Here is a 10,306-nt window from a genome sequence, read left to right as displayed (position 1 = left end):
AGCCAAAAGATAAATCAGTTAGTAAAAAGAGATAACAAATGACAAGATGAATGAATTAGCCGATCAGGGTGTTAAAACACCTATTATAACCATATGTCATAATAGAGTTTAAACAGATCTGGGCAGCCTGCAGAACATCTCTCCATCCATTACATTGATGATATCATGCTGATCAGGTTAAGATGAACAAGAGGCAGATAACAGGCTGGAATCTTTCATGTGACACAGCTCCTGAGGATAGGAGAGAGACCCTATGAAAATTCAGGGACTTGGTACTCAGTAAAGGATCTTAGGGGTCCAGGGTTGTGTCAGGACATTGCCTCCAAAGTAAAAACTGTCCACTGCTTCTTCTACTTGCTGAAAAAAAAAAAGTCGGGCTGAGGGGCGGGTGGAGGCACATTGCTTGGTAGGTCTTTTGGTATTCATGCACAACCCATTCTATCTAGGAGTATTGCTCTAGCCAGTATGCAGGGTGACAGGAAAGGATACCAGATTTGGGTAGAGGCTGGAGCAGATAGGGCTTCCCAGGTGGCACAGTGGTAAAGAATCCACCTGCGGATGCAGGAGATGCAAGAGACGTGGGTTCAATCCCTGGTCAGGAAGATCCCCTGGAGTAGGAAATGGCAACCCACTCCAGTATTCTTGCCTGGAGAATCCCATGGACAGAGGAGCCTGGCGGTCTTCCATCCATGGGGTCACAAAGAGTCGGACACGACTGAGTGGCTGGGGCAGAAAAGCTCTCTGTAGCAGAAACGGCTGGTAACACAATCCGTGGGGCCCTTTGTTAAAATAACAGGAAAAAAGTGCCACTGAAGATAGTAAGATACAAAGGTTTTCATTAAGAAATATTGGATTGCTTACAAAATACAATAGGGGTTATAGTGATAGATGAATAAATAACACTAATCTTACAAACTATAAACATTTTTTTGGTGTTATAATTTATATAATACAATAAATAATAATACTTTATTAATGTGATATCTTAATTGATGATATAATTTCTCTGGCTTGCTTCCCTACAAATTCATTTCATAGGCCTTCAAAATGTGTATTTTTACCAATGTCATTTTTCAATTGATATAACTAAAAGCGATCTCAGTGGCTCTGAGCAAATGCCTGAATTGCAAATAATTTTTGATAATTTTTAATTTTAAGGAGGATATTTCTTCTAATATAAATGATACTGGAGCTTTTAAGGGTACTCTATAGAGTGTATAACTGGGATAAATTTTTGACAGATTATTTCAAAATACAAATTTTAGCACAGGTAGAGCTAATGACTGTGGAATAATTTTTATAAAAACATTTAATTATTTCTACAGATCAGTTTTATTTAGATATGAATTTAATTTTAAATGTAAATCATACATTTTTATAATTTTGCAATTGTAAAGTTCTAACTGGTGTAATAGTTACATTTTAATATTTCCTCTGACATTTCCTATGACTTGTGAAGGGTATACAAGAAACCTCAGGTGGCTTCAAGTTTTTATATAAGTGCCTGTATATGCATTTTACCACTGTACCTTCAATTATAAGAGAAAATTAAAATTTTAAGTTATTTTCATCACTAGTAACTCATTTATCCAGAGCTACATATGAAAATAGTGTTCTTTTCCATCCAGTGCAATGATCTTTTTAAAAAACTAATTAATTAACTAACTATTTTTGGCTGCCATGGGTCTTTGTTGCTGCACATGGGCTTTCCCTAGTTGCAGGAAGCAGGGGTTACTCTATTTGTCTGAGTGGGCTTCTGTTTATGGTGTGCTGTCTTCTCATTGCAGTGGCCTCTCTTGTGGAACATGGCCTCTAGGCACATGGACTTCAGTAGTTGCTCAATGACGTGTGGAATCTTCCCAGATCAAGGATTGCAGGGGACCTGTGTCCCCTGCATTGGCAGCCAGATTCTTATCCACTGCACCACCAGGGAAGTCTGCATGCAATGATCTTTAATTTCTATCTAAGCTCGTGGATATTTGATTTGCCACATTGTAGAAGTTTTCAAAACCAGAGACTCTAAACTCTTTGAAGAACTCTAATAATTTTCTGATATGCCTTATTTCAATATCCATATGTGTGCTTTTATTTTGTAGTGATTTACTGACAAAGTGTATTGCCTGAAAGCCGGCAGTTCCTGTCCTGGATCTCAGAGATCTGTGCAAACATCGTTGGGGAACAGATGGGCAAGCTATACCCTTACGGTAGGTCTCAGTATCAGTTTTAAGTAGAAAATCTTCCTTTCCTCCTGCTGCTGGCTGCTGCTTTCCCACTGTTCTCTCCACTGTTGCTGCCGCCAGCCCCGGGCTCTGGTCTCTGCCTGCTCACCTGGGGGCCCTGAGGCTCTCTGGCCTGCCTGGAGATGGGGTATGACAATTTCTTGGTGCTTGGCTACTGCCTGCTCTACCCCTAATCCTGGTTTATCTCCACTGTTTATGCACACCTTCCATTGTCCCGTGGGACTTCACTTACAAAACACAAGCTGAAAGAAAATATTTTTAGTAATTTCAAGTTGATGACAACAAAGTGTTAAACCAAGCCTGGGGACTTGCTGAGACTGCAGATCTGTACAACTGCAGAGGTCATATCTTGCAGTCTTTCCCGTTGGCAGTTCCAACTCTTGGTGCACACAGCCCTTCTGCTTGGGCCATGCATTCTGGCAGACGCTCTGGTACTCCAGGTGTCAGTGATGAGAAAAGAGGCAATGTGAAGCACACTCCAATGGGAAGATCACAATGCAGACTCCTGGGACTTTGGAGCAAAGTTATGCTACCTATAGCAGGAATTACACATCTTTTGAAAAACAGCTCCTAATGTACTGAAATGGGACGGCACTAAATGACGATGCTTCCTGAGCTGTCCATCACCAGTTGGGTTCGCTAGGATCCTCAAGTCACAGAGCTGGTCAGCATCAGCAGTAGTTCTGCCGCTGTGCTGTCCTTAGTTTCCCAGTCATGTCCAGCTCTTTGCGACCCATGGACTGTAGCCTGCCAGGCTCCTCTGTTCATGAGATGCTCTAGGCAAGAATACTGGAGTGGGTTGCCATGCTGTCCTCCAGCAGCTCTTCCCAACCCAGGGATTGAACCCAGGTCTCCCACACTGCAGGTGGACTCTGTACCGACTGAGCACCAGGGAAGCCTCAGCAGTAGTTCTACATAAGATGAAATGGTACATCTCAAACTAAGCGTGAATGAGGGTGCACATGAGTGCATGAAGAGATAGTGCAGACTCCCACATCACTCACTGTGGTTACCCTGTATGCCTATCTCGGCTCACACCTGTGGGACTAAAGGCCAGCCGAAAGAGGAGGAGAAAGCCTGAACTTGGTTTTAGGATAAAACAGCTTGGTATATGGGTGGGTGATGGTTGCGTTACAGCCTCACTTGGGCTTGGCCTTGAATGACAGTGGTGAGAGAAAACCTTTTAATGGGCAGAGCTTTGGGTAGTGCACCTGACCATCCAGTTTATGTAGAAAGAAATGATCTAAGGTTAGAATATACATGGACTCAATGGCAATGATGAACGGCTGCTGCAGGCTGTTCATCACCCTGGAAGGAAAATGACTGGGAGATTGGAGAAGGGGAGGTCTGGGGCGGAGGCACAGGGATAGACTTGTAGGAACAGGCTCAAAGTGTGAAGATCTTTCCATCAGAAAGCATTCATGTGAGGCACGAAGCAAGGATTTAGACAAAGCAGTTTAGGCAAATGATGTTAGTCGGCCTTTGTCAGTGACTACCTAAGTGCTGGCACAATAGACATCTCATTTTCAAGGAATGTCACTTGAATATGGGTGAAAGATGAGAGATTCAGTTCCCAGCTTATATGCATTGAGCAGTGACAACATTTTTTTTTTAACTATTGCAGAGGTGAGGTTATAGTCTGTCACTTTGAAATATAGTATAATAATTTTTAAGCACTAGTCAAATGAGATCTCCAAAGTTCTCTAAGCACTCAAATTTTATGACTTAAATGTCTTTCTACTGTCCACTATGCATTACTACATATTTCCCAAGGTGTCTGTCTAAGGCTTGGTGGCTTTTAAAGTATGAAATCCTCTTTTTACCTCTTATCCCAGCTTTTTGGATTGAAAACTATGATTCTTCATGTAGAGTTATTAAATTGAAAACAGAAATTGTATTGCACTCCAAGGATATAAATAAATTGTAATCAGTAATTAATTTTGAGCAAGAGTGAACTTCCACGCAGAAAAGCTGAAACCCAGCACTGATCCTGTGCATTTCTCTTGTGACTCAAAAATGAGTAATCCCTGAAGGATTAGAGTAAAAGGTTAACTGTTAGATTCTACAAATCAGCCATTCCAAGAATCATCATAATTTTCATCATAGCAATTTAGTCTTTATGTGTTTGCACATGCTGAAAAAAATTATCAAGTTATCAAAAATGTTGAGAGTCTTGTTAAGGTAGTTTTAAATGACAGGTGAACAGAAGGTTATTGGCAAGACTGTGATACAGGTTTGGAAATAATTTAAATGTTCATAGTCTGTATCTTGTATACAGATTTATATAAATTACATTCTATAGATTATAGTAAATTACCCTCAACTTTGAGATAGATGCTTCTTAGCTTCTTGTAAATATAATGCAATACTAGACCTTATATCTGATAAAAAATAATTAATATAATTGTTTAAATATTAAAACTAAAGTTTCAAACAAAATGCTGATTATTATTAGCATAGTCAACCATAGTAAATTTAATTTAAGCTATTAATTAGTCATGATCAGTTTGAGATCATATTGTCTAGCCAGTGGTTCTCTCTCATATCCAATTATTTGATTTCAGAACTTTAGGGAACTCATTGCGGTCCTTCCTATTACTGGGAAAGCAGAAAGGCAGGGTACAAACATGGACTGCTTTCATCAACAGCTCTCCTAGGATTCTGTTTAATGGAATTCACTTTTCTAAGGAAATCAGGTAATTGGCTGATCTTTTCTCTAGTTTTCTTGTTATTCATTCAGTTAATTAATTCAACACATATTTATTGAGTACATATAATGAACTAGCATCTGTTCCAAGTGGTGGGCATACCTCAGTGAACAAAACTGTTTGCTTTCAAGAGCTTATAATTTACTAGCAGAAGACAGAGAATAAAATAAATCCATCGATGTTATAGTATGTTGGAAGGTGGTGAGTGCTATGGGAAAAAAGAGAACAAAGAGGGGGAAGAAGGGAATACTGAGGGGTGGAGAGCTGCAATTTTAAATGGGGCAGTTAGAAAGGATTCACGGAGAAGGTATTTAAACAGAGACCTGACCTGGTGGGAAAAGAGTCACGTGGATATCTGGGCCAAGATCATTCCAACGAGAGCAAGGAGCTTGAATCTACTCTCCTTCTTAGTTTTTATTTTGCCAGTTTTCTCTCCTCAGGAACAGGAGATGATTTTGAAGTTCTGATTAATTTAGAAATGTTGACTGTCAATGACATACTGTGTCCTGGCCTCTCTCACCACCCCCTTCAGCTCAGTTTGAGTTTCTTTATCGGTCCTGATAGTGATACCCCGGGTGTGAATTGTGCTGAAGACTAGTAGTTATCACTTCTCTTACTAGGTGGAGATAGGGAGAAAGGGCTGGGAAATCAGCTAAGAAAAGAGATTCAATCTCAGTGTTTCTCTTTGCTTAAGTCTTGCTTGTTGCAAGGTTTGACATCTGAAGGAACAATTTCAGGACTCAAATGCCATGCCGGAGACAACAGGGAAAAAAAAACCCTCAAAAAACAAAAACAACAATAAAATAACAAATAATTTCATTCCTTCTATTGCATACATTTTAAAGTTAAATGGATATAGTAGTAGTTAATACAGTTACAAAACCAAAAAATACTATTTCTAGTGCAATTTTAAATTCTGGATACATTAAAGTTATAAAACTTCTGCTTCCCTTATAATTAACTCCAGTTTCTAAAAGTCTTATTGCTCTCACTCTTTACACATATTTTGGTGGCGGTGCCAAAGGACATCGGGTTTCTACAGGCTCTATTATGCAAGTGCCTTGGAAAGTAAAGTGTACTGAACAAACATGAAACATCACCATTGTTTACCAGGTACATTGTTGTTCCTTTAAAAAATATGCAAGTATTTAACAGCATTAGTTCAGTTCAGTTGCTCAGTTGTGTCCGACTCTGCAACCCCATGGACTCCAGCACGCCAGGCCTCCCTGTCCATCACCAACTCCCGGAGCTTGCTCACACCCTTGTCCATCAAGTCGGTGATGCCATCCAGCCATCTCATCCTCTGTCGTCCCCTTCTCCTCTCTCCTTCAATCTTTCTCAGCATCAGGGTCTTTTCCAATGAGTTGTTCTTGGCATCAGGTAGCCGAAGTATTGGAGTTTCAGCTTCAGTATCAGTCCTTCTAACAAATATTCAGGGCTGATTTTCTTTAGGATTGACTGGTTGGATCTCCTTGCAGTCCAAGGGACTCTCAAGAGTCTTCTCCAACACCACAGTTCAAAAGCATCAATTCTTTGGCACTCAGCTTTCTTTATAGTCCAACTCTCACATCCATACATGACTACTGGAAAAACCATAGCTTTGACTAGATGAACCTTTGAGGGCAAATTAATGTCTCTGCTTTTTAATATGCTGTCTAGGTTGGTCATAGCTTTTCTTCTAAGGAGCAAGCATCTTTTAATTTCATGGCTGCAGTCACCATCTGCAGTGATTTTAGAACCCAAGATAATAAAGTCTGTCACTGTTTCCATTGTTTCCCCATCTATTTGCCATGAAATGATGGGACCGGATACCATGATCTTAGTTTTCTGAATGTTGAGTTTTAAGCCAACTTTTTCACTCTCCTCTTTCACTTTCATCAAGAGGCTCTTTAGTTCTTCTTCGCTTTCTGCCATAAGGGTGGTGTCATCTGCATATCTGAGGTAATATAACAGCATTAGGAGATAGACAAATACATACTTACCCATAACGAAATATGTATTCATCCATAATGAAAGCCAGACACTTTAGGTTTTAAGGAAAATTTACTTGACTCTTTGTGAATGACCAGTGATTCAGCATTTCTGTGCTTCAGCTCTCTCATCTGAAGAGTGAGGGGAAAAACAAATAGTTCTTACCCTTATAAGTGTACGGTAACATATATGAACTAGTCTTACTGTGGTGATCATTTTGCAACATGTACAAATGTCAAATCACTATGTTGTATCCCTGAAACTAATATAATGTTATATGTCAAGCGGGGATTTCCCTGGTGGTCCAGTAGTGAAGATTCTGGGCTTCCAAAGCAGGCAGTGAAGGTTCGATCTCTGTTCAGGAACTAAGATCCCGCAGGCTGCCCAGTGTGGGCTCCCCATCCCCCAAAATGTGCTCACTCCTTCATTGGGTTAAAGTGTGAATTAAATGGGAGGATTCATGCAAAGAAGTCAGAACAGTCCCTGGCACATGAAAACACTGACAATAATTAATAATTCACAAAAATATCTACAGTGGAGGGGCATCCAGTTCTTCCACTGAGGTCTAGGGTATCATGTAAACATTTTACTGATAGAATCAGCAGCGTCAATTTATTAGTTTTGTCTTCTGGTAACATTTATTAAATCCCCCTTCTGTTAGCTCTTGTGCCAGAGATTTAGTCGATCTTAATCTAGGTGAAAGAACCTTTGTTAATCTTAATTCTCCGAAGGAAAAAATTTTACCGCGTTATTAAATCTCAAGTACATGCCAGATCTTCGGAAAGGTTACTGTCGGAATCTGAACTAAGAAACGCCTTTGGGCAGTGCTTAGTCGCTCAGTCGTGTCCGACTCAGGTGGGAAGGTGAGAAGGGCTGGCTTCGAGAAGGAGTATGTGAAGGAGGGAGCTCCCGGCCTCGGCCTGTTGCTGGGTGTTTGGAAGTCTCCCAGGCACCTTTTCCTACTGGCGGCTGGACAGGACGCAAGAGTTGCCCGCTTTTTGAGTTAATCACTTACGTGCAAGTGAAGGCGGCGGCAGCCAGGGCGCCCTTCCCCCTCCGGGCTAAGGGCTTCATCCTGCTCCGTTCTGGCCACATCCTGCTCCTCGGCTCTCTTTAAACAGTGCTCCCGGGCTCCGGCGGGCCTCACCTGCGGCAGGTGAACCCAGGCATCCACTGGCGTGGCCGCCCCCCTCTCCTCCCCGCCCGGGGCCGAGGAGCGGCGGCGCGGGTTCCGGCCCCGGGGAGGTCGGCCACCGGGGGATCCGGAGCCCGCTGGCGCCGCGCCCGGCCCGGGACACCGGCTGCGGGGCCGAGGCCGCGCCTCCTCCCGGAACTGGCCGGCGCGGCACCGCGGGAGGAGCGGCGGGAGCGGGGCCGGGGGCCATGGAGGTCCTAACGGCCGGCGGGGGCCGGACGCGGCGCCCGCAGCCCGAGGCGAGGCCGGAGGACTCGGGGCGCGGAGCTCCCCCGGCGCAGCGCGCGCGGGGCTCCCGGGACGCCTGGGAGGGCGAAGAGGACCCGGAGCCCGGCGAGCCACGGGGCAGCCGCACGGCGTCCCTGGTGAGCGGGCTGCTGACCGAGCTGTACAGCTGCACCGAGGAGGAGGAGGCGGTCGGCGGGGGCCGGGGGCCCCGGGGCCGCCGGCGGCGCCGGGACAGCCTCGACAGCTCCACCGAGGCCTCCGGCTCCGACGTGTTCCTGGGCGGCCGCGGCGGCGCCGGCGACTCCCGCGTGCTGCAGGAGCTGCAGGAGCGGCCGAGCCCGCGGCACCAGATGCAGTACCTGCGGCAGAAAGGTGAGGCCCGGGGCGGCTGGGGGTGCCCGGGGAGCGCCCCTGTGCAGAGCCCCTCCAGGTCTGCCGGCGCGCACCTGCGCGCACCTGCGCTGATGGGCCGAGCGCCCGGGGTTACTGTTTAGGGCGTCTCCTTTGATCTGTCGCGGCTGGCCAGTGTCACGGATTCATAACTAGTCTTAGTTCTTACTCCACCCCCCCCCCCCATTCCCTCTCGAGTTGGCGAGTGAAGCATCACTTGTTGGAATGGTAGCCACGGGTCTCCCCCACTCCCCGACCCCTTCCCCATCCTTCTCGTGTTTGCAGAGGCCGGAGGCGAGAGGCAGTCCAGATTCTAATTTCAGCAGAACAGCTGTTAAGACGGGTTTGGATTTTTCTGATTTATCCATCTGAAATTACCTAGAGGGGCCCCAGGCGGAATAGAGGCGACCCTCAGGGCTGGTTTAAGAAGAAAAAAAAGCCGCTTTTTTTTTTTTTTTAAATCTGCCTTCTTTGGCTACATACTTGGATAGTATTTAGTGAGGCAGAATAATTCAATAATGCAATTTCTAAGCAGAATGTGTGAAATCCATTTCTTAGAACGCCTGATTTCAAAAAGCTCACTAAGTGGATTTTTTTTTCCCCCTTGGGTGGCGGGTTAGTGGAGGGCCCTAGAGCAAATGTAATTATCCTAGCATTTAAGTGCTGGAACCTTCAGTTGAAGAGGTCGATCAGAAAATGGCCTTGACTTTTGGGGGCAGAGGTTAATTTGGTGTTTCTTTTGTTATCAGACTCTGATGCTGCTGTCCTGTCCTAATTGGGATAATTTTTCCCCCCTCAACTTGCCTTTCAGGCACTTACACTTACTTACAATTATCTTTTTGTACAGATATATCCAGACCTCAATTTACAAAATGAAGTGAGGTGTGGAAAACAAATGCTAAGCTATCATAACATTTCTTGAATTAATGTCCTGTGCTAAATTACCAGGAAAGGGAGGAACAAGAATACTATGGAGTGGTCTCCTGTCTCCTGTTATAAGATCAGTCTCACTGGTACCAGAGGGGAAAAGAAACTAGAAACCCAGTAAATCTGTCTGCTTTCTGAAATCTGTGTAAATAGCTTTCAGCTTCCTCTTTTGGCTTCCCCTGAAGATTTTTTTTTCCCCCAGCTGATTGTTACAAATGGCTTCCACCTTCCTCCCCCTGCCTGAGAGGTTAGCTGGAGTCCTGCCATTTAATTTTATACCATTATTTGGCTGTTATCAGAGTGTCTGTTTATGCCAAGAAGTTCCGTAGGGCAATAGCTCTTTCAGAATCCAGCAAAATCAGTTTTGAAGAATTAATTTGGCTTTTCATTTTTTTCACAAGGCTATTTACTTTTCATTACTGAGAGAATTTTGTGGATTAGTAATTTCCTTTTGGAAGAGGAAATTTGGCAAGCTAAAGTTTAAGGAAGAGGTCACAGTTTTGGAAATACAGATCACAATGAGTGACCACTCTCCTAATCATTTCTAAGACCTGTAAGAACCAGTTTTGTCCAAGTCCCAGTCTTAAACTGCTTAATAATCTCTTCTTTTTTTGTAGTCGACTCTGTAAGGAAGAGCATGATGCCAT

General features: G+C 43.9%; 1 protein-coding gene across 2 annotated transcripts in view; it reads left to right on the top strand.

Moving 5' to 3' along the window:
- The first annotated feature begins 7,946 nt into the window (after positions 1 to 7,946).
- TBC1D30 (TBC1 domain family member 30) overlaps positions 7,947 to 10,306 on the top strand; it is a 93,896-nt gene continuing 91,536 nt past the window's right edge. The window contains exon 1 of one of the 2 annotated variants that reach the window (XM_043888041.1): positions 7,947 to 8,714. In XM_043888041.1, coding sequence (XP_043743976.1) covers positions 8,303 to 8,714 — 412 coding nt within the window. In that variant the 5' untranslated portion in view covers positions 7,947 to 8,302. The remainder of the gene's footprint in view (positions 8,715 to 10,306) is intronic. The other variant, XM_043888032.1, reaches the window with a different exon arrangement.

Source organism: Cervus elaphus, chromosome 3, assembly GCF_910594005.1.
Source record: "Cervus elaphus chromosome 3, mCerEla1.1, whole genome shotgun sequence".
Classification (NCBI taxonomy): domain Eukaryota; kingdom Metazoa; phylum Chordata; class Mammalia; order Artiodactyla; family Cervidae; genus Cervus; species Cervus elaphus.
Note: the sequence above shows the minus strand (reverse complement) of the source record. Positions and strands in the feature narration are given on the sequence as shown.